The 19,936-nt window shown below is 34.0% G+C and overlaps 1 protein-coding gene across 4 annotated transcripts in view; it reads left to right on the plus strand.

Moving 5' to 3' along the window:
* The window catches only part of LOC124242811 (S-adenosyl-L-methionine-dependent tRNA 4-demethylwyosine synthase TYW1), a 213,546-nt gene that overhangs the window by 141,135 nt on the left and 52,475 nt on the right, over positions 1-19,936 (plus strand). The window contains exon 14 of one of the 4 annotated variants that reach the window (XM_046668122.1): positions 12,417-12,452. The exons of the other annotated variants lie outside the window; for them this stretch is intronic. Within the exon in view, the coding sequence (XP_046524078.1) occupies positions 12,417-12,452 (36 nt within the window). The remainder of the gene's footprint in view (positions 1-12,416; positions 12,453-19,936) is intronic. 4 annotated transcript variants of the gene reach the window in all.

A 19,936-nucleotide genomic window follows, 5' to 3' on the forward strand; every position in this document is an offset into this window, starting at 1 on the left:
GAGGGCAAGGATGGGAGGAAGGCTGGAGACCACCTTATTTTCCAGATCTTACTCCTCATAATCTCTAAGAGGGAAGTAGAGAAGTACAGTCCACAAAACCACCTCTGACCCATCTTTTTAGATGGTCCTATTTAGTGGAATTGCATTTTTTAAATATTGTGGTTTCTTTACCAATCATAAAGATTATATTCTAAAAAAGTCCACATAGTAGGAGAAGTCAAGTTTGAGGAATTTAGCACATATGAAGGAAAATTTAGGCTGAAGTTGGGAATTACAGTGAATCAGTGAAAGCCCTTGTAAATACCATGTTCATTAAATAAAAGGACAGAGGAAATCATATTGAATACAGAGAATATTAATAACATTTTTCATATCTTTAAATTAGTAATGGGTGTTCTTCAATTAATTTCTACTTCTCTGTTCCTTGCTTGCAGTAACATCTTCAGACTCCCTGCAGTGACCGCATGATAATTATAAATTTGTCTTGTTCTGTGTTTGCACATAGAAATAAAGCCTTTGATCTTGTTTTCTGTCTGAGCCATGACTAAATTGTTGACTTTCAGGTTCCACTCTGGTTCAAGAAAGGCGGAGAATTTGATGCTTGAAATTAAAAGCCTGGGAGTAAATATTGTTTAACCCATTTAGTTTATCATATTTTAAAATGTGCTTCTTGACACATATAGGTAGCTACCTTTAGTGCCAATCCATGGTAACTTTACACCAGACCTCACCAGAATTTAGTGGGACACCCTAATCCTGCTTGTTCCTCTCCTCCTAATAGGTTCCAGAGTGCATTGTTAGGGCCTGGGTTTGTTTTGTCCCTTTAGTTCTTACTCATGACTATAATCCAAAAACCTCCACTGCTCTCTCTTTTATTTTCTATCCTTTCTTCTCTTACTAATGCCTAGATCTCTCTTTTTTTTTTAACATTTCCAATAGTGGCGATTAAAACTCCCTCTACATTCTCAGTTGAATGTTCACAGTTAGGCAAAATAGATACAGGAGTAAATCTACAGGTGGTAGAAACAAGGAAGTGGTGACTGAGGAGGGATTACTGTGTCTAGAGGCAGAATCTGAAAGCAGTTATTTCTCAGTAGGAATGGTAGAGACTGGTGTGGGGTTGGGAAACTATAGCTCATGGTCCTAATTGCACTTGCACCTGTTTTTGTAAATAAAGTTTTATTGGAATACAGCCAGGCTTCTTGTTTACATATAGCTTGTGGCTGCTTTCCTGCTGTACTGGCAGAGGGGAGTAGTTGCCACAGAGACCATTTAGCTTTCAAAGCCTAAAACAGAAAATGTTTGTGACCCCTGGATTAGACCCACCATCAGGATGTTTGGAAACTATTCTTCTGAGGCTTTGCTCGCTAGTTGCCACATCTAAAACTGCTTCCTACTTGGTTTTCCTGAACTGTTTCACCTTACTTACCACCATTTTCTTCGTGAAACTCTCTCCTTCCTTGGTTTCTTAGAACACTTCACTCTTCTCAATTTCTTTCTTGCTCTTTGCTGCCTTCTCCCCTTTTAGGCTTCTCTTCCTTTTATCCTCTAGTGGAGGTGTTTCCCAAGCTTTAGTCCTCAGGCTTGCTTTCTCTCTTATGATCTTGCTTGAGCATACCCTTCTGTCCTCCCCTTCCCACCACCCAGTCTTGTTCTCCCTCTGTTTCCTGTTTTCTAACTAAATGTGCCTCCTAGACTTACTTACCAGTTGCTTTCCTGGCACTTTGGCATCCAAATGAGTGAAAATGAACTTGTCTCTCTTCAAGCCTGCTTTCCTCCCTGTCCTCATTCTCCTTATTAGCACTGCCATCTCCAAATCACTCTTCACCAGGAGGAACTCATTTTTTCTCTTAATTCACACTTATAGTTGCTAAATGATGTTTGTCTTATGTTTCTCGGGCATTTTGCTTAAATTACCAAAGCAATGCGTACTGAATGTATGTTTTTAATCCTGTGTTTATGTGTGTGTGTGTGTATATATGTATATGCACCCATACCCGTATTTTTTAAGTACAGTATATACTATTTTGTAGTCTTGTTACCTCTCAAGGTGGAAACAGTCATCTGCCCATCATGACATGCCAGTAGTTGAGAGGCAAGGTGGTGGGAGAGAAAGGGTTTTATTACAGCTTTCTAGGAAAGGTGGAGATGGCTAACTAATGTCCAAAAGAACCATCTTAGAGAACAAAAACTTGAGGCCAATTATATAGGGAGCTGGTCTCTGGGTCAGGGAGGCATCTGTGCTTCAGGTGGGACAAACATCTGGTTTTAGTTCTTGATAATCTTTTGTTTTACTGATATGCATCAGAGACTGGAGCAACGCCCTATAGCCAGATCTTTCAGTTGTCATTGATGATGGCTGTCAGCATAGGCTCTCTGCCCAGGGGTCGTCACATTCCTAGGGAACTCAAAAGAACTTATCCCAGCTAGGAGGGGCCATAAAATCTACAGAGCATGTATGTCTCCTGGAGGGTGCACATCCAGCTAGGTTAGTTACTGAGAGGTCATTCAAAGTTAAAATATGGTTTCTTTTCTACAGTATGGCTTCCCTTATGTCAACCTTGTGCTGAGCCAGTATCTGTCTTTTTAAGAAAAAATTTCCTTTGTCATATTTATTCTCATAAAAAGTAAGGCGTATAAAAACGAAAATTTAAAACTGCCTTGTTTGAACCCCCACTTGCTCTCTCCTTAAATCTCACTCCCCAGAAGGGATCTCTGTTTACTTTAGGAAATATCTTAATTGGCATGTTTTATCCATACAAACTGTACTTGAATTTTTAAAAATACAAGTTTGATCTTGCCTTACATACTGCCTACAAGTTGCTTTTTTGTTTATCAATATATAATACTTTCTGTTTGAATACAAATAATTTTACCTCATTCTTTTAAGTAGCTGCACCGTATCTCATGGATATATTGTCATTTTTTTTTTAACTATTTCCTGATTGATGATTATTTCCATTTGTTTATTATTATAAATAGTTGAGCATATTTTTATTTTTTAATGAACTTGTATTTTAGAACAATATGCACCCTCTCTCCCCCCACCTACCCAGTTTCCTCTGTTATTAACATGTTAGATTTGTATGGTACGTTTGTCATAATTAGTGGACCAATATTGATACATTAAATTCATATTTTATTCAGATTTCCTTTTTCTGTTCCAGGTTCTTATCCAGTATACCACATTACATTTAGTAGTCTTCATAGGCTTCTCTTGGCTGGTTCTTTTTTCAGACTTGACTTGTTTTCGATGCCTTGACAGTTTTGAGGAATACTGTTCAGGTATTTTGTAGAATGTCCCATGATTTGGATTTGTCACGTTTTTCTCAAGATTTGACTGCGGTTATGAGTTTTTGGGAGGAAGACCACAGAGCTAAAGTTTGTAAACATTAAGGTTCCCTTTAGTACTATAAAGTTCTGTGATTTTGATTAATGCATATAGTGTCATCTGTGCAACATTACAGTATCCTATAAAACAATTGCACTGCCCTAAAAAATCCCTTGTGCTTCCCCTGTGCAGTTGTCCCCACCTCCCCCAAATCCCTGGCAACCACTGATCTTTCTACTCTCTCTGCGGTTTTGTATTTTCCAGTGTGTAATATATTTGGAATCATATGGTATGTAGCCTTTTCAGACCAGCTTGTATCACTTACATGTATACATTTAAGGTTCCTCCATGTCTTTTCATGGCTTGATAGCTCATTTCTTTTTATCACTAAGATTTCATTGTATGAATATACCATAGATGATCTCTTTGCCTGTTGAAGGACGTCTTGGTTGCTTCCAGTTTTTGGTGATTATGAATAAAGCTGCTATAAACATTTGCATACAGGTTTTTGGGTAAACGTAAGTTTCAAATTAGTTCAGTAAATACCTAAGAACTCCATTGCTGGATTGATGGTAAGTCTATGTTTAACTTTATAATGAACTGCTGAGCTGTCTTCCAGGGTGGCTGTAACATTTTGCATTTGCCCCAGCAGTGGAGAGTTTCCTTTGCACTGCATCCTACCCAGCATTAGGTATTGTTAGTTGTTTAGTTTTCATCATTCTAATAATAGCCACATAGTGGTATCTCGTTGTTTTAATTTGCAATTCTCTAATGGTAAATGATGTTGAGCATCTTTTAAAATGTTTATTTGCCATCTGTATATCTTTTTCTTGAGTAGTCTGTTCGAATCTTTTGCCAGTTTCTTAATGGAGTTGTTTTTTGTTTGTTTTTTTAGTTGTTGAGTTTCAGGAGTTTTTAGTGTATTTTGAATACAAGGTCTTTATCAGATATGTGTCTTGCAAATATTGTCTCTCAGTCTGATTTGTATTTCATTATCTTAACAGCATCTTTCTAGGAACAGAAGTTTTTAGTATTAATAAAATCAGACTTGCCAATTTTTTTCTTTCACAGATTGTGCTTTTGATGTTGGATCTATAAATTCATTACTAAACCGAGTCAGATAGATTTTCTTCTGTGTTTTCTTCTAGAAGTTTCATAGGTTTGCATTTTACATTTACGTTTATGATACCTTTTCAATTAATTTTTGTGAAGGGTGTAAGGTCTGTGTCTAGGTTCATTAATTTTTTGATTTAATATGGATGTCCAAATATTCTAGCACCATTTTGTTGAAAAGATTATCTTTTCACTGTTGGATTGCCTTTGCTCCTTTGTCAAAGATCAGTTGACTATATTTGTGTAGCTCCATTTCTTGGTTATTTTGTTGATCTGTGTGTCTTCTTTTGCCAATACTATACTGTCTTAATTACTGTAGCTTTATAGTAAGTCTTGAAAATGGGCAGTGTGAGTTTTTCACCTTTGTTCTTTATTGTTGTGTTGGCTATTCTTTTACCATTCTGTATAAACCTTAGAATCAGTTTGTCAGTGTCTACAAAGTAGCTTGCTGAGATTTTGGTTGAGATTGTGTTGAACCATAGATCAAGTTGGAAGGAAATGACATCTTAACAGTATTGAGTCTTCCAATTCGTAAACACAGAAGAATCTCTCCATTTATTTTTTAAATGCCTTTGTCTGGTTTTGGTATTAGGATAATGCTAGCCTCATAGAATAAGTTGAGAAGTGTCCCCTCTGCTTCTCTTTTCTGGAAGCGATTGTGATGAACTGATATCATTTCTTTCTTAAATGTTTGATGGAACCCAACAGAAAGCCTGCTGCTTTCTGTTTTGGAAGTTAATGAATTATTGATTCAGTTTCTTTAATATACAAAGTCCTATTCAGATGATCTCTTTCTTCTTGTGTGCATTTGTGTTCAAGGAATTTGTCCCTTTCATCTGTTATCAAATTCGTGGGCATAGTTCGTAGTATTCCTTTATTATCATTTTATTGTCCATAGGATCAGTAGGGCTGATCCTTCTTTTCAATTTTGATATTGGAAAATTATGTCTTTCCTGTTTTTTTCTTGGTTATCCTGGGAAGAGGTTTATCAATTTTAATTATTTTTTATTTTTTCTTCAAAGAACTACGTTTTGATTTTGTTGATTTTTCTCTATTGGTTTTCTGTTTTTGCTTTCATTGATTTCTGCTCTAATTTTTATTTTTCTTTTCTTCTACATGGTTTAGGCTTAATTGCTTTCTCTGCTTTCCTAAAGTGGAGGCTTACGTTCTTGATTTTTTTCACTTAGGGCTGTATCATGATCCTTTATATAAGTATTCTATTACATCAAGTTTAACTGCCACATAGTCATTCATCAGATGGGTTTCCCATTATTTTCTTGACTTGTCTACTATTAAGTATCTCTGTGAAAGCCTATGCACATCTTTGCTCGTATTTCTGATTATTTACTTAGAATAAATTCTAGAATAGATTACAGTTATAAAGGTTTTTAATAAATATTGCTAAATTGCCCTTTAGTAAGTTTGTATCATATAGTCTTGTCATTTCTGCACACTCTTACCAACTTCAGATATTAATATTTCTTTTTTTAATTTTTTTAAATTAAATTAAAAGTAAATTTAATTAATTTAATTAAATCCTTAAAATACTGTCATTACACTAAACACATATATTGCTCAAGTTAAACTGAATCCTTGTACTGCTTGAGTTATATTCTTTTGCCCATTAGTCAGCTTTATAAATAGTAAAGCTGTTATTTTATGTACTCTTTTATGTTCTTGTTTTTAATGTTAATTTTCCTTTTATTTAAGTATAACATACATCATTAAAGTATACAAATCCTAAGTGTACAGTTTGATGAATTTTTATAAAGTCAATTTACCTGTATAATTAGCACCCTAAAGTCCTCTTTCATGCTCCTTCTCCACCATTCCCCACCCCCAAAAGTAACAGATATTCTGAATCATTCAATGTGTACTCTTTTATTTGGTCTAACTTCTTTAGTAGCGTTATGTCTATCAAATTTATCCATGTTATGTATATAGCAATAATTAATTTCTTTTCATTGCTCTGCAGAATTCCACTGTAAACATGTCACAGAAATTTTTAAATTCATTCAACTGTTGATGAACATTGAGGTTGTTTCCAATTTCTGTCTGTTATGAACATTGCTACTCTGAACATTTTTTTTTAAATGCCTGTTGTTCTAATGTATATTTAGTTATTTGTGATATAAAAAAATTGTGATATTTTTATTGACCATTTTTATGTATTTTTTTTGCGAAATGTCTGTTCTGGTTCTTTATTATTGTTTTCTTTTGAGATGTTTGTGATTTTCATTGATTCACAAATTTTTGTGTGTCTGTGTGTGTGTGTTGATGAGGAAGATTGGCCCAGAGCTAACATCTGTTGCCAGTCTTCCTCTTTTTGCTTGGGGAAGATTATCGCTAAGCTAACGTCTGTGCTGGTCTTCCTCTTTTTTGTTTGTGGGATGCTGCCATGGGATGGGTTAATAAGCAGTGTGTAGGTCTGTGCCCAGAATCCAAACCTGCAAAACCTGGGCTGCCGAAGCAAAGCGTGCAAACTTAATCACTACGCCATTGGGCTGTTCCCAACAAATGCTTTTTATTAAGGATTTAAGATCTCTTTCTGTAAGTAGTATACCTGTAGACACATACACATATGTATATGTGTGCATATCTATCTGTATTTATTTTTTTAACTATTGCATGAGACAGAGATTCTTTTACCCCGTATGGATTATTGATTGAACTGGTATCAGTTGTTGAATAATTCAATCTCTAGCCCATGATTTATAATGGCTGCCTGTTGTAATCAAGTTTTCATATATTCATGGATGTTTCTGAACTTCCTACTGTGTTATATGGGTTAATTTTTCTATCTTCTTGCATTACTGCACTAAGTTACTATAGTGTTATAATGTCTTGATATTTAGCACAAAAGACCCCTCTTACTTCTTCAAAATTGTTCTTTTTCAAAATTGTCTTGCTTATTCTTAGCCCCTTAATACATTTTCATATTTATCTTAGAATCAGTTTATCAATTTTCACACACACAGAATTTTGGGATATTGGCTGAAGTTGCATTTAATTTGTAGGTTAATTTGGGAAAGTTGCCATCTTTATGAAGTAATTTCTTCTGTTTATCTCTTAAAGTTGCCTGTTCTATCACTTTAATTTTTCTTTGACTGAAATTTATCTTCTAATTATAGAACGTGTTGGCTGCCTTTCTGGAGTGTTACATTTCCACACATCTTTTGGAGTTGTTGTTTGCAGGCTCTTGAGTAGGTGGTTATTTTTGCTCGTGTGCTCCAGCAGGCAGCTAGGTCCAATTCATGGTCACAGGCTGTTTCATTATGTTTTTTTAGCCAGCTTTATCCATTTAATTTTCCTTTTTCATTTTGTCTATGTTGCCATAGGAATGTCTCAAGAGATGAACTTAAAGTACCCTTTTGAGTATATGTCCATTTTGTGTATTATTTGGTAAATACTGCAAATTAGATAAGTAAGAATTTTGGATGAAAGCTTAAGTTTTGGCATTTTAGTGTTTGTGTAGCAAGTTCCATCTTTCCTTCTTCTTCCAGCTCATCTTGCTATCATGCCAGGTTGACTTTCTTAGGAGTCAGACATGAGGTAGAGTGCTGTATACACAGGCACATCTTGTCACTAATAAGCTTTCCAGGGAGCCAACTTTATAGGCTTACTTCAAGGACTGAGTCACCTTCTAATGAGTCTGGGGTTGTTTTGGTTTTCGTTTTTTGGATTTTTTCTTTTGCAGATCCAGGCTTAGGCACAGGGAAGTTAATTGGTGGGTTAAAAACAATCTGAACGTTCCTAGACTACAAAGTGTTTGTTTTTGGACAGTTAGTTCCCTAGGAAGGCAGCCTTTAGTATATAACATCTGAGACTTGAACTTGTGAATTGTTAAAGTAATATTTCTGGAGAAATAGATGTATAGGAGTTAATTGATTTTAGGAATGTATGGTTTCTGGCTGCCGCATATTCCTTTCAAATTTACTTTGTTTCAATAGTTATGTGAAATATGTTTTAGCTATATTGCAATATCTTCCTCATACCATCTTCTGCACACTTTGGGTCTGTGTGTTTCTATCTGTTTGTGTCTGCTGCAGGATGATGGATAGACTTTGCCTGAAGGAATGTTGCCAGAGATTGTACTTTTTTGTCAGTCTCCTCGGACATCCAAGTCAATGTGTTGCTTCAGTGATGAGAGTGTGTGTATGCACCCTGGTGTAGACTATAACATGATCTTCTGCTTATGGATTTTTATGACATATTTCTCTGACTTCTTTTGACTTTTCTGTGGATAGATTACCTCTCTCATTCACCTTCTACTGGTGACCTTAGACTTCTCAGTATATGTCTTCTCCCATGTGGAAAGCAGAAAGAGCAGCCCTGTGATTTTGTAGGCTCTTTCTTCCTCTAGAAACCTTACCATTTACTTATTCTCTTTCATTTATTTTGATTTTGTTTTTCTTCTTTACATTCTGTATCCCTTATTAATCATCGTTTTTTATTGTTATTATTCTCATTTCTTTCCTTTTTCTTGTATTGGTGGTTCTCAGGCACAGGTCATTTTCACATTGAAAACTGTCCCAATCAAAATGCCAGTGGAGCCACGTCTTGCAAATCTCTTCCAACCTCCAAAGGATGGAAAAACAGTGCTTCATATTACTCCTTTGCTTTTCTGAAGTGTAAATAACTGTTGCTTTTTTAATCCTCTAGTGGGAAGTTTTTTTCTGCTATTGAGTGTTTATTCACAATTTCTCCTTGTCTCATTCAGCTGCCAGTGCTCTTAGTTTCTTTTGTCTTTGCATTTTACACTTCTCAGCTTTCTCTTCTTGTGATTTCTCAAGAGATGAACTTAGAATACCCCTTTGGCCATATGTCCATTATATGCATTATAATGTGTGTGTGCATGTGTGATATATATAGCACATATGTGGTTTCACCCTCCTCCTACTCCTTAACATCTTCCTGCATATTAACTACATTGCCAGGAGGACGTCAAGCCCTTCTTTTCTTTTTGCTATTGTAAGTAACTTGTGGGGGTACATGACTCTTCAAGTTCTAGCTGCAGTCTGCCTCACATTCCAGTAGGTATGCATGGTCTTTGAAGCTCTGCTGAACCCAAGACAACTCTTTTTCCATTTCCTTTACCAAATTTCTCGTCTTTGAGCAGAAGAATTTTGTTTAAGTCATCTGCTATAATGGATAGTTGAGATCAGGCATCTCAGAAAACTTAAATTGATCCAGTTTCGTCTCCACAGTCAGAACTATTAAAAAGTGTGTGTGTGCGTGTGTGTGTACATGTCCCACAACTTTTGTTTATTTCCTTCCAAGCCTTTTTTTCTGTGCATATATATATGTATGCCATTAATACTATGGTGCATGTACAATTTTGTTAGTAGCTTTTTAAAAATTCAACCCTATTACCTAAAAATTACCCCTCATCATTAAACATTTTTCTAAAATTGTTATTCTCAATGGGAGCAAGGATATTAAAAAAACAAGTTCCCCTCCCCCTTCTCTAGTCCTTTCTAAGAATCACATCTGCATTGAGCTCTCCTGTTAGGAGTGTGTTCCTCTATCATGTTAGGATTCATAATCACTGTTCTGAAGTGTTATCTTTGGTGCTAAATAGCTGTATCGTAAATCATCTAGCTATTTCTTGGAATTTAACCTCTTGAGAGTTTATAATATCTCATTATTGTCCATAAAGCGGAAATGAACATTCTTATTTATCAGCATTTTCCCACAATTTTATCACTTCCAAAGACTAAATCTTTAGAAATGCAATGATTGGGTCAACAAATTTGAATATTTTTCAGATTCTTTAATTGTGTTGCCATGTTACTTTCCAGAATGTTTGTACTGAATTATGCTTTCACCATCAGTAAGCGAGTATGCATGTCTTGCTAAACTCTAGGCAGCACTGAATATTGCTATTTAAAAAAATCTTTGCCAATTTGATAAGCCAAAATGGTACCTCATTACTGCTTCAATTTACATTTCTTTGATTACTAGTAGCTCCGTACCATATTTCAGGAGATCATTTTATCTTGTTTAGACACAGCTTCGACTCTAGTTCATCTTGAATTGCAACTGTCAAGATAAATCATTGAAATTAAGAGCTCTAGTCCTGGGATATAATAACCTCATCCAGACTATGTGGCACTGAAAGCTGCCTAATTAGAAGCAACAGAATTCTATCTCATAACTTTGTATTTTTTAACTTTAATTATGGGTTTTTAAAACAGCCAAGAGAAGAGAGAATAATATAGTGAATTCCTGAGTAGCCATGATCTTTTAGTGTACATATTGTTCATTTATGTTGGCTATATATCTGGGAATGGAACTGCTGGACCATTTGGTATGCATTCATTCACCTTTAGTAGATAATGCCAGACAATTTCTAAAGCAGTGAATTTATGAATTTAGAGTCCTAACAGCTGTGTGTTCCAGTTGTTCTGCATCCTCTCCATCAACTGGTTTTGTCAGTCTTTGTGGTGACTGTGAAGTACTATTTTCATGTGGATTTAATTTGCATTTCTTTTTATTGGTCATTTGGATAACCTCCTGTGAGAGGGGTTATTGCTTCCAAGTTAATGTTCTCTATCATCAAAACATAAAAACCATTCTTACTCAAGGCCATGCAAGAACATTGGTGGCTTTTGTCAATTTTTATTTTGCATTGTCTTTTTCTTACTGGTTTGTTAGGAGTTCTTTATATTCTAGATATGGGTAAGTGTTTTTTTCCATTCTGTGGCTTGTCTCTTTATTCTCTCATATCTTTTTATAATGAAAGGCTGCTAATTTTAATATAGTCTGGTTTAATCATTCTTACTTTTCTATTGAGTGCATTTTAAACTGTGTAAAGTTAAATCGATCGTTTTATTATTTTCTAGAAATTTGGTTTCCTTTCACATTTAAGTCTATAATCCATTAAAAACATTTTTTTAAGTATATATGTTTTTTCCCCCACGTAAGTATTCATTTGACCCAGCACTGTTCGTTTAAAATACTATCCTTTGCTACCCCATTTTTCAGTGCCAATTTTGTCATAAATCAAGCATCCATATGTGTTCGGGTCTGTTTTTAGACTCTATTTTGTTCCTCTGCTCTCCTTATACCACTGCCAATACCCCTCTGTCTTAGTTATTGTAGCTTTATTAAGTCTTGATATCTAGTAGTCTAAGTTCTTTACTTTGTTCTTCCTTAAGATTGATTTGGCTATTCTGGACCCTTTGCATTTCCATGTAGATTGTAGCATCATCTTGTCAATTGAAAAGAAAAATCCCTTCATTTTAGATTGAGGTTGATTGAACCTGTATCCAATTTTGGGAGAGATGAATTTTCTTCATCAGAGGTTAGCAAATATTTTAGACTTTGCAAGCCATGAGATAAAATGAAGGATATTATGTAGATATTGATGTAATGAGAGAAGACACAATTTCACAAACTGGTATTTATAGATATCAAAATATAACAATAATGATTGAGTACACTTTTTTTTCTATAATACAGATCTACTAAAGAGAAGAATGCATTGAAATCTATTGGCCGTGTGTGTAATATTTTGCTTAATTGGGTTCCAAGTTACTGTTCTCTATCGTCAAATTGATTGTAATTGTCCATGAAAAGCCTTCTTAGCTCAAGGCCATGCAACAACAGGATTTAGCCTGTGGGCCATTGTTTACTGACCCCTGCATTAGAATTTTGATGTGTAAATGCATAAACAACATATATTCCTCCAACTTTTTAGGTATTTCTTAATTTTTTAATGATGTTTTATAGTTATCTCTGTAAAGGTTATGCATATATTTTGTTGATTTATTCCCAGATGTATAATAATGTTGGATCCATTGGCAAATTATATTTTTTACATTTTACTTTCTAATTACTGCAGATGTATAGAAATAAAATTGATTTTTATATATTTACCTTCTATCTAGCAACTTTTCTAAAATGACATTAATATTTTATCTGTAGATTTTTTTGGAATCATATAATGTCTTTTATTTCTTTTTCTTAGGTTATAGCACTGTCAGTTATCTGGCTTCAACATCTGGTATGATATTGAAAATAACTTGTGAGAGCTGGCATTTTCTTATCTGTTTTATCAAAATTGAGAAAATTTTCAATATTTTACAATTGTGGGGATTTTGCTATTAATTTTTCATAAATAGTCTTCATCAAACTAAGCAAATTTCCTTTTATTCTTAGTTTTCTATGACTTTTTATTATAATGGCTGTTGAGTATTTATCAAATGCTTTTTCTGTATCTGTTGACATTATATGATAGTACTCCTTTATTCTGCTAATGTGGTGATCGAAATACATTGATTTTCAAATACCAAACCACGTTCCATTCATAAAATAAACCCAACTTGGTCATTATTTTGTGTTATCTATTTTATGTATCATGGGATAAAGCATAATATACCATATTATGTTTTAAAAGATGTTTCTAACTCTGTTCATGAGAGATTCTGAGCTGTAATTTTCTTTTAATGACCTTGTCAAATTTTTATATCAGCATTATGCAGGCCTCATAAAATGAGTAAGAGGAATGGTCCCTCTTTTTCTGTTCTCTGAAAGAGTTTAATATTACAAATTGAAGTCCATTAATAATTATAGGACCATTTTATCAGTTTTATTCAGTTATAATTTCCTGGGACTTTGTCCATTTCTTTTAAATTTTGAAAATGATTGTACATAATTGCTCATAATATTCTATTAACATCTCTGTACTATCTATAGGATCTGTAGTATTGTCTCTTCTTCATTCCTCACAGGAATTTTATATGCATATTTGAATTTTTTATCACTTTCCATTAATTTTATTCATTTTTATACAAATAACTTGAAATTGTTGCTTATCTTTTTTATTGAGATATAATTGGTATGTAACATTGTGTAAGTTTAAGGTGTACAATGTGTTAATACATTTATGTATTGCAATATGATGACCACCTTAGTGTTAGCTAACACATCCATTACATCAAGTAATTATCATTTCTTTTTTGTGGTGAGAACATTGAAGATCCTATTTCTTACCAACTTTGCAGTATATAATACAGTATCAACTATAATCACAATGCTGTGTGTTAGATCTCCAGAACATAGTCATCTTATAACTGCAAGTTTTTCCCCTTTGACCAACATCTCCCCAGTTCCTGCATCTCCCAGTGCTTTCTAACCACCATTCTACACTCTGTTTCTGTGAATTTGGCTTTGTAGATTCCACATATAAGGCATATCATACAGTATGTGTTGTTTTCCATCTGACTTAATTTCACTTATCATAATGCCCTCAATGTCCATGTCCATCTATATTGTCACAAATGGCAGGATTTCATTCTTTCTCATGGCTCAATTATTTTCCATTGTATACCACATCTTCTTTAACCATTTGTCTGTTGATGGACGCTTAGGTTGTTTCCATCTCTTAACTATTGTAAATAATGCTGTAATAAACATGCAAGTACAGATACCTTTTCAGTATCCTGTTTTCATTTCCTGTGGGTATATACCCAGAAGTGGGATTGCTACATTATACAGTAGTCTTATTTTTAATTTTTTGGGATCTTCCATATTGTTTTCCATAGTGACTACCAATTTACATTCCCACCAGCAGTGCACAAGGATTCCCTTTTATCCACATCCTCGCCAATACTTATCTATTTTCTTTTTGATGATAGCTATTCTAATGTGTGTGAGCTAATATTTCATTGTGGTTTTGACTTGCATTTCTCTGATGATTAATGATGGTGAACATCTTTTTGTGTACCTGTTGGCTGTTGGATATCTTCTTTGGAAAAATGTCTATTCAGTTCCTCTGCCCATTTTTAAATCAGATTGTTGGCTTTTTCTGTTACTGAGTTATATGAGTTCTTCATATATTTTGGATATTAACCTCTTATCAGATATATAGCTTCCAAATATTTTCTCCCATTCTTTAGGTTGCCTTTTTATTTTGTTGATGGTTTCTTTTGCTGTGCAGAAGTTTTTTAGTTTGACATAGTCCCATTTGTTTATTTTTGTTTTTGTTGCTTATGCTTTTGGTGTCCTATCCAAAAAATTGTTGCCAAGACCAGTGTCAAAGAGCTTTTTCCCTATGTTTTCTCCTAGGAATTGTATGGTTTCAAGTCTTATGTTTAAGTCTTTATATCAAGTCAATTTTTTGAGTGGTATGAGATAGGGGTCCAATTTCATTGTTCTATATGTGATTATCCAGATTTCCCATCACCATTTATTGAAAAGACTGTCCTTTCCCCATTGAGCATTCTTGGTTCCTTTGTCAAATATTAGTTGACAGTATATGCACAGGTTTATTTCTGGGCTCTTTATTCTGTTCCATTGGTCTGTGTGTCTATTTTTATGCCAGTACCTATTTTTGTGAAAAATGCCATTGGAATTTTGATAGACATTACATTGAATCTGTAGATGGCTTTGTGTATTATGGACATTTTTTCAGTGTTAATTCTTCCAATCACATCCCTCTTTTATAGGTATTTCGTCTTCCATTAATTTCTGCTGTTTTATTTCTTTTCTAACTTTCTGAGATGCTTATAGATGTTCAGCCTTTTTCTTATTTTTAAAATTGAGGTAATTTCTCATAGCATAAATTCACCTTTTTGAAGTTTATACTTCACTGGCTTTTAGTTTATTCACAAAATTTTGCAACCGTTAGCATTATCTATTTCCAGACTGTTTTTATAGTGTCTGGCTGCTTTCAGTTAGCATAACATTTTCAAAATTTGTGCATGTTATTACATGAATCAAAACTTTGTCTGGCTGTATAATATTCTATTGTATGGATATACCACATTTTGTTTATCCATTCTTCAGCTGATGGACATTTGCATTGTTTCCACCTTTCAGTTATTTCAAATAACAGTGCTGTAGAATATCATTTATAAGTTTTAGTGTAAACATGTTTTCAGTTCCCTCAGGTCTGTATCTAGGAATGGTATTGCTAGGTCATGTGGTAATTCTATGTTTAAGTTGTTGATTAACGGCCAAACAGAAGCACAAAAGTTTTTAATTTTGGTAACTCCAACTTATCTATTTTTTCATTTGTTGCTTGTGCTTTTGATGTCATCTGATGGCCTAATTCAAGACCATAAAAATTGTCCTTATGTTTTCTTCTAAAAGTTTTATCATCTTAGCTCCTATGTATAAATCCTTGATCAGTTTTTAATTAATTTTTGTATACAGTGTGCGGTAGGGGTCCCACTTTATTCATTTGCATGTGAATATCCAGTGTTCTCAGGATTATTTATTGAAGAGACTATTCTTTCCCCCATGAATGGATTTGGCACCCTTGTCAAATGTCAATTTTCCATATATGTGTAGGTTTACTTCTGGACTCTCAATTCAAATACATTGACCTTTATGTCTGTCCTTTTACCTGTACCACACAGTCTTGATTTGTATAGCTTTGAATAAGTTTTGAAATCAGTAAGTGTGAATCTTCCAAATGTATTCTTCTTTTTCAAAATTTTATTGGCTCTTTAGGTCCATATGCATTTCTGTATTTTTTTTTTTTTTTTTTTTTGCAAAATGAGCAGCTGGAATTTTGACAGGGATTTTTTTTTCATTGAGATAAAATTCAAATAACATAATGTTAACCATTTTAAAGTGAACAATACAGTGGCATTTAGTACATTCATAATGCTGTTCAATCACCACCTCTAACTAGTTCATAAACATTTTCATCACTCCAAAATAAAATCCTGTAGCCATTAAGTAGTTATTCCCCCATCCACCCTACCCTCAGTCCCTGAAAACCACTGATCTGCTTTCTGTTTCTATGGTATACCTATTCAGTATATTTCGTATAAAAATGGATTCATGCAGTATGTGATATTTTTCATTCCTGGGATAAATCGTGCTTATTCATGGTGTGTACTATTTTACTCTGCAGTTGGATTCAGTTTGATAGTATTTTTTGAGCATTTCTGCATCTGTATTTTTAAGGGATATTGAATATTTCTTCTGGTATCTCTGTCTGATTTGGTTGAAGATGATGCTGGCCTCAGAGAAGGAGTTCAGAAGTGTTCCCTCTTCTTCTCTTTATGATAAGAGTTTGCGAGTGTTCTTCTTGAAAGGTTTGGCAGAGTTCACCAGAGAACCCATCTGTTCCCGCACTTTTTTTGGTGAGAGTTTTTTGATTACTGATTCAATCTCTACCTGTTACAGGTTTGTTCAGATTTTCCATATCTCCATGAGTCATTTTTAGTAATTTGTGTGTTTCTAGGCATTTGTCTGTTTGGTTTAGGTTATCTAATTTGTTGGCATACAATTGTTCATAGTACTCTCCTCATCCTTTCTGTTTCTTTGAGGTTGACAGTATTGTCTTCACTTTCATTTCTGATTTCAGTTATTTGTGTCTTCTCTCTCTTTTCTTAGTCTAGCTAAAGGCTTGTCAATTTTGTTGGTATTCTTATGAACAACTTTTGGTTTCTTCTTCTCCATTGTTTCTCTGTTGTCTATTACTTTTACCTCTGTTGTCGGCTTTATTGTTTCTTTCTTACTGTTAGCTTTTGTTTCAATTTACTCTTCTTTTCTAGATCCTTGAGGTGCAAAGTTATGTTATTGATTTGAGATCTGTCTTCCTTTTTTAATGTAAGTGTTTACAGCTATTAATTTCCCTCTGAGCACTGCTTTCTCTGTTTTCCATAAGTTTTGGTATGTTGTGTTTTTGTTTTTATTTATCTCAAAGTATTTTCCCTTGTGATTTATTTTCTCTGACCCATTGGTCGTTGCCTAGTGAAGAATCAAGTTTACCTAAGAAGAGGTTTGGCCTTTACCCTTGGCTATAAGGAAGTGATTCTCAGAATGTCCTGTGTTATAGGAGTGTCTTTGTTTGCCTGGGAGCTCTGACCACTGGACATCTGGTAATGTGATTTATGATGGAGGCTTTGTAACATTATTAGTTTCATTATTGATTCCATTATTAGTTCCAACCTCCAGAGTAACTGGTGACTAAAAGTATGACCCTGAGCCTCCAGGAGGGTCTGGAAATCAAAATTCAGCCATGTGGGCAGTATGTGATGGAGCTCCAATAAAAACTCTGGACACCAAAGGCTTATGTGGAATTTTCTAGTTGGTAATACTCCTGTTGAGGAATTGGCTGTTAATTTTATGAGAAGCCCTTTTATGTGACTGTTGCTTAGTACGTATATGTTTATAACTGTTATATCTTCTCGAAGAATTAAGCATTTTATCAATGTATAAAAGGATATTTCTTGTCTCTTGTAACAATCTCTTGGAAAGTCTGTTTTCTCTGATATTATCATACCACCCTAGCTCTCTTTTGGTTACTATTTGCATGGAATATAGTTTTCCCATCTTGCACTTTTAACCTGTTTGTATATTTGGATCTAAAGTGAGTGTCTTGTGGACAATGTAGAATTAGTTAGTGTTTTTGTTTTTTTTAATCCATTCTATCTCTGTCTTTTAATTGCCAAGTTTAATCAATTTACATTTAAAGTCATTATTGATAAGGAAAGACTTACTTCTATTTTTGTTTGTTTTCTATATGTCCTAGATCCTTTTTGTTTCCAAATTCCTCCAGTACTGCCTTCGTGTTTGATTGATTTTTTTCTAGTGTACCTTTTTGATTCTCTCATCATTTTCTCTTTTGTATTTTCTGTTAGTTATTTTCTTAATGGTTATCATGGAGATTACAACTTAGATCTTCAATTTATAGCAGTCTAGTTTGAATTTATGTAAGACGAACTTCCATGACGTACAAAAACTATTTCTATACAACTCTATCTCCCTCCTTTATGTTGTTAATTTCATAGATTATTTTTTATACATTACATGTTCATTAACATAGATTTATCATTATTGTTTTATGTGTACGTCTTTCAAATCATATAGGAAACGAAAAGAGAGTTACAAACCAAAAATAGAATAATAATGGCTTTTGTATTTACTTACGTAATTACCTTCATTGAAGTTCTTTATTTCATCTTATGGTTTCAAGATACTGTCTGTACTGACTGGTGTCTTTTCATGTCATCCTGAAAGAATCCCTTTAGCATTTCTTCTAGGGCAGGTCTACTAACAATGAACTCCCTCAACTTTTATTTATTTGGTAGTGACTTTGTTTTTCCTTTATTTTTGAAGGATAATTTTGCCAGGTATAGAAGTCTTGGTTGATAGTTTTTTTCTCTTAGTAGTTTAAATCTCTCATCCCACTGCCTGTTGACTACTATGCTTGGTGATAAGAAATTGGCTCTTAATCTTCTTGAGGATCCCTTCTATGTGACAAGTCACTTCATCCTACTGCTTTCAAGATTCTCTCTTTGTCTTTGTCTTTTGACAGTTTGATTATAATGTCTCTCAGTCTGTATCTCCTTTGAGTTTTTCCTCTGTGAAGTTTTTTGAGCTTCTTGGATGTGTAGGTTCATGTTTTTCATCAAACTTTGGAAGTTTTTGCCCATTCTTTTTTCAAATATTCTTTTTGCCATTTTCTCTCTCCTCTCCTGAGATTTTCATAATGCGAATGTTGGTACAGTTTATGGTGTTATACAGGCCTTTAAAAAGAAATGTAAGTAATAAACCTACAACCCTTCTCTTACTTCTGTTCCTCAGAAGTAAGCACTATTAATGACTTGATGTGTTTCTTTTTATTTCTTTTCCTGTTGGATCAGGTTTTCTTCACTGAATCTTATAATGTTTTCTTTGTCCTCTTTCCTTGATCTACATTTTCAGTTGTTTGTTAAGGTTTAAATAGGTTGGTTACTTAGTTAATTTACTTTGGGAGTAATTCTATAATAGTCTCCCTACTTATCTTTGAATATAGAGAATGCTTCATTTGGATGCATCATGAGTTATATCTTTGAATTTATTTTCTCCTTCTTTGCTTATTTCACCTATCGGATTGACATATTTTATTTTGTCTCCCAGAAACAGTATAAAACTTAGTCAGTTAAAGTCATTTCAAGAATACATATGGTGTCTAATGACTGATAGATTACCCAATTTCTAGTAGAGGCATTAAATGTTTTTTTTGCTTTGGAAACAATGGTCATCAGTGAAGGATTGTTTTAATTTTAAGTTGTGTTTTGCTTTAAGTATTAGTAGGGATTTAATTTTTTTTGACAAGCATGTGATTTGTTCATTATTCAATTTGGTTTTTACAGATTGAGGAGACAGTGCAAAAGGCAGGAGTGGTGGAGTCTTACTGCTGATTTCTTGGATCCTCTCCTCTTTTGATATTGCTATTGTTGCTGATTTCTTTCCTGACTCTGGTTTTGTTGATTTACTAGAATAGAATGTAAATTATACCACAATCAGGACTTTGTTTGCTTTTTTCAGTGCTGTATCTCCAGCACTTAGAAGTATGCCTAGCATTTAGAAAGACCCAGTGACTAATGGTTGAGTTGATGCCTGTGTGAACAGATGAATCTGTGGAGCTGCTGGTGGTGGTGGTGATGATGATGGTGGCTGAAATTTATTCATACTTTTCTGTGTGCCAGGCCATGTTCTAAGTCTTTTATTTGTTTTAGTTATTTTAATTTTACAACAATACTG

The sequence above is a fragment of the Equus quagga genome, chromosome 7 (genome assembly GCF_021613505.1).
Source record: "Equus quagga isolate Etosha38 chromosome 7, UCLA_HA_Equagga_1.0, whole genome shotgun sequence".
Classification (NCBI taxonomy): domain Eukaryota; kingdom Metazoa; phylum Chordata; class Mammalia; order Perissodactyla; family Equidae; genus Equus; species Equus quagga.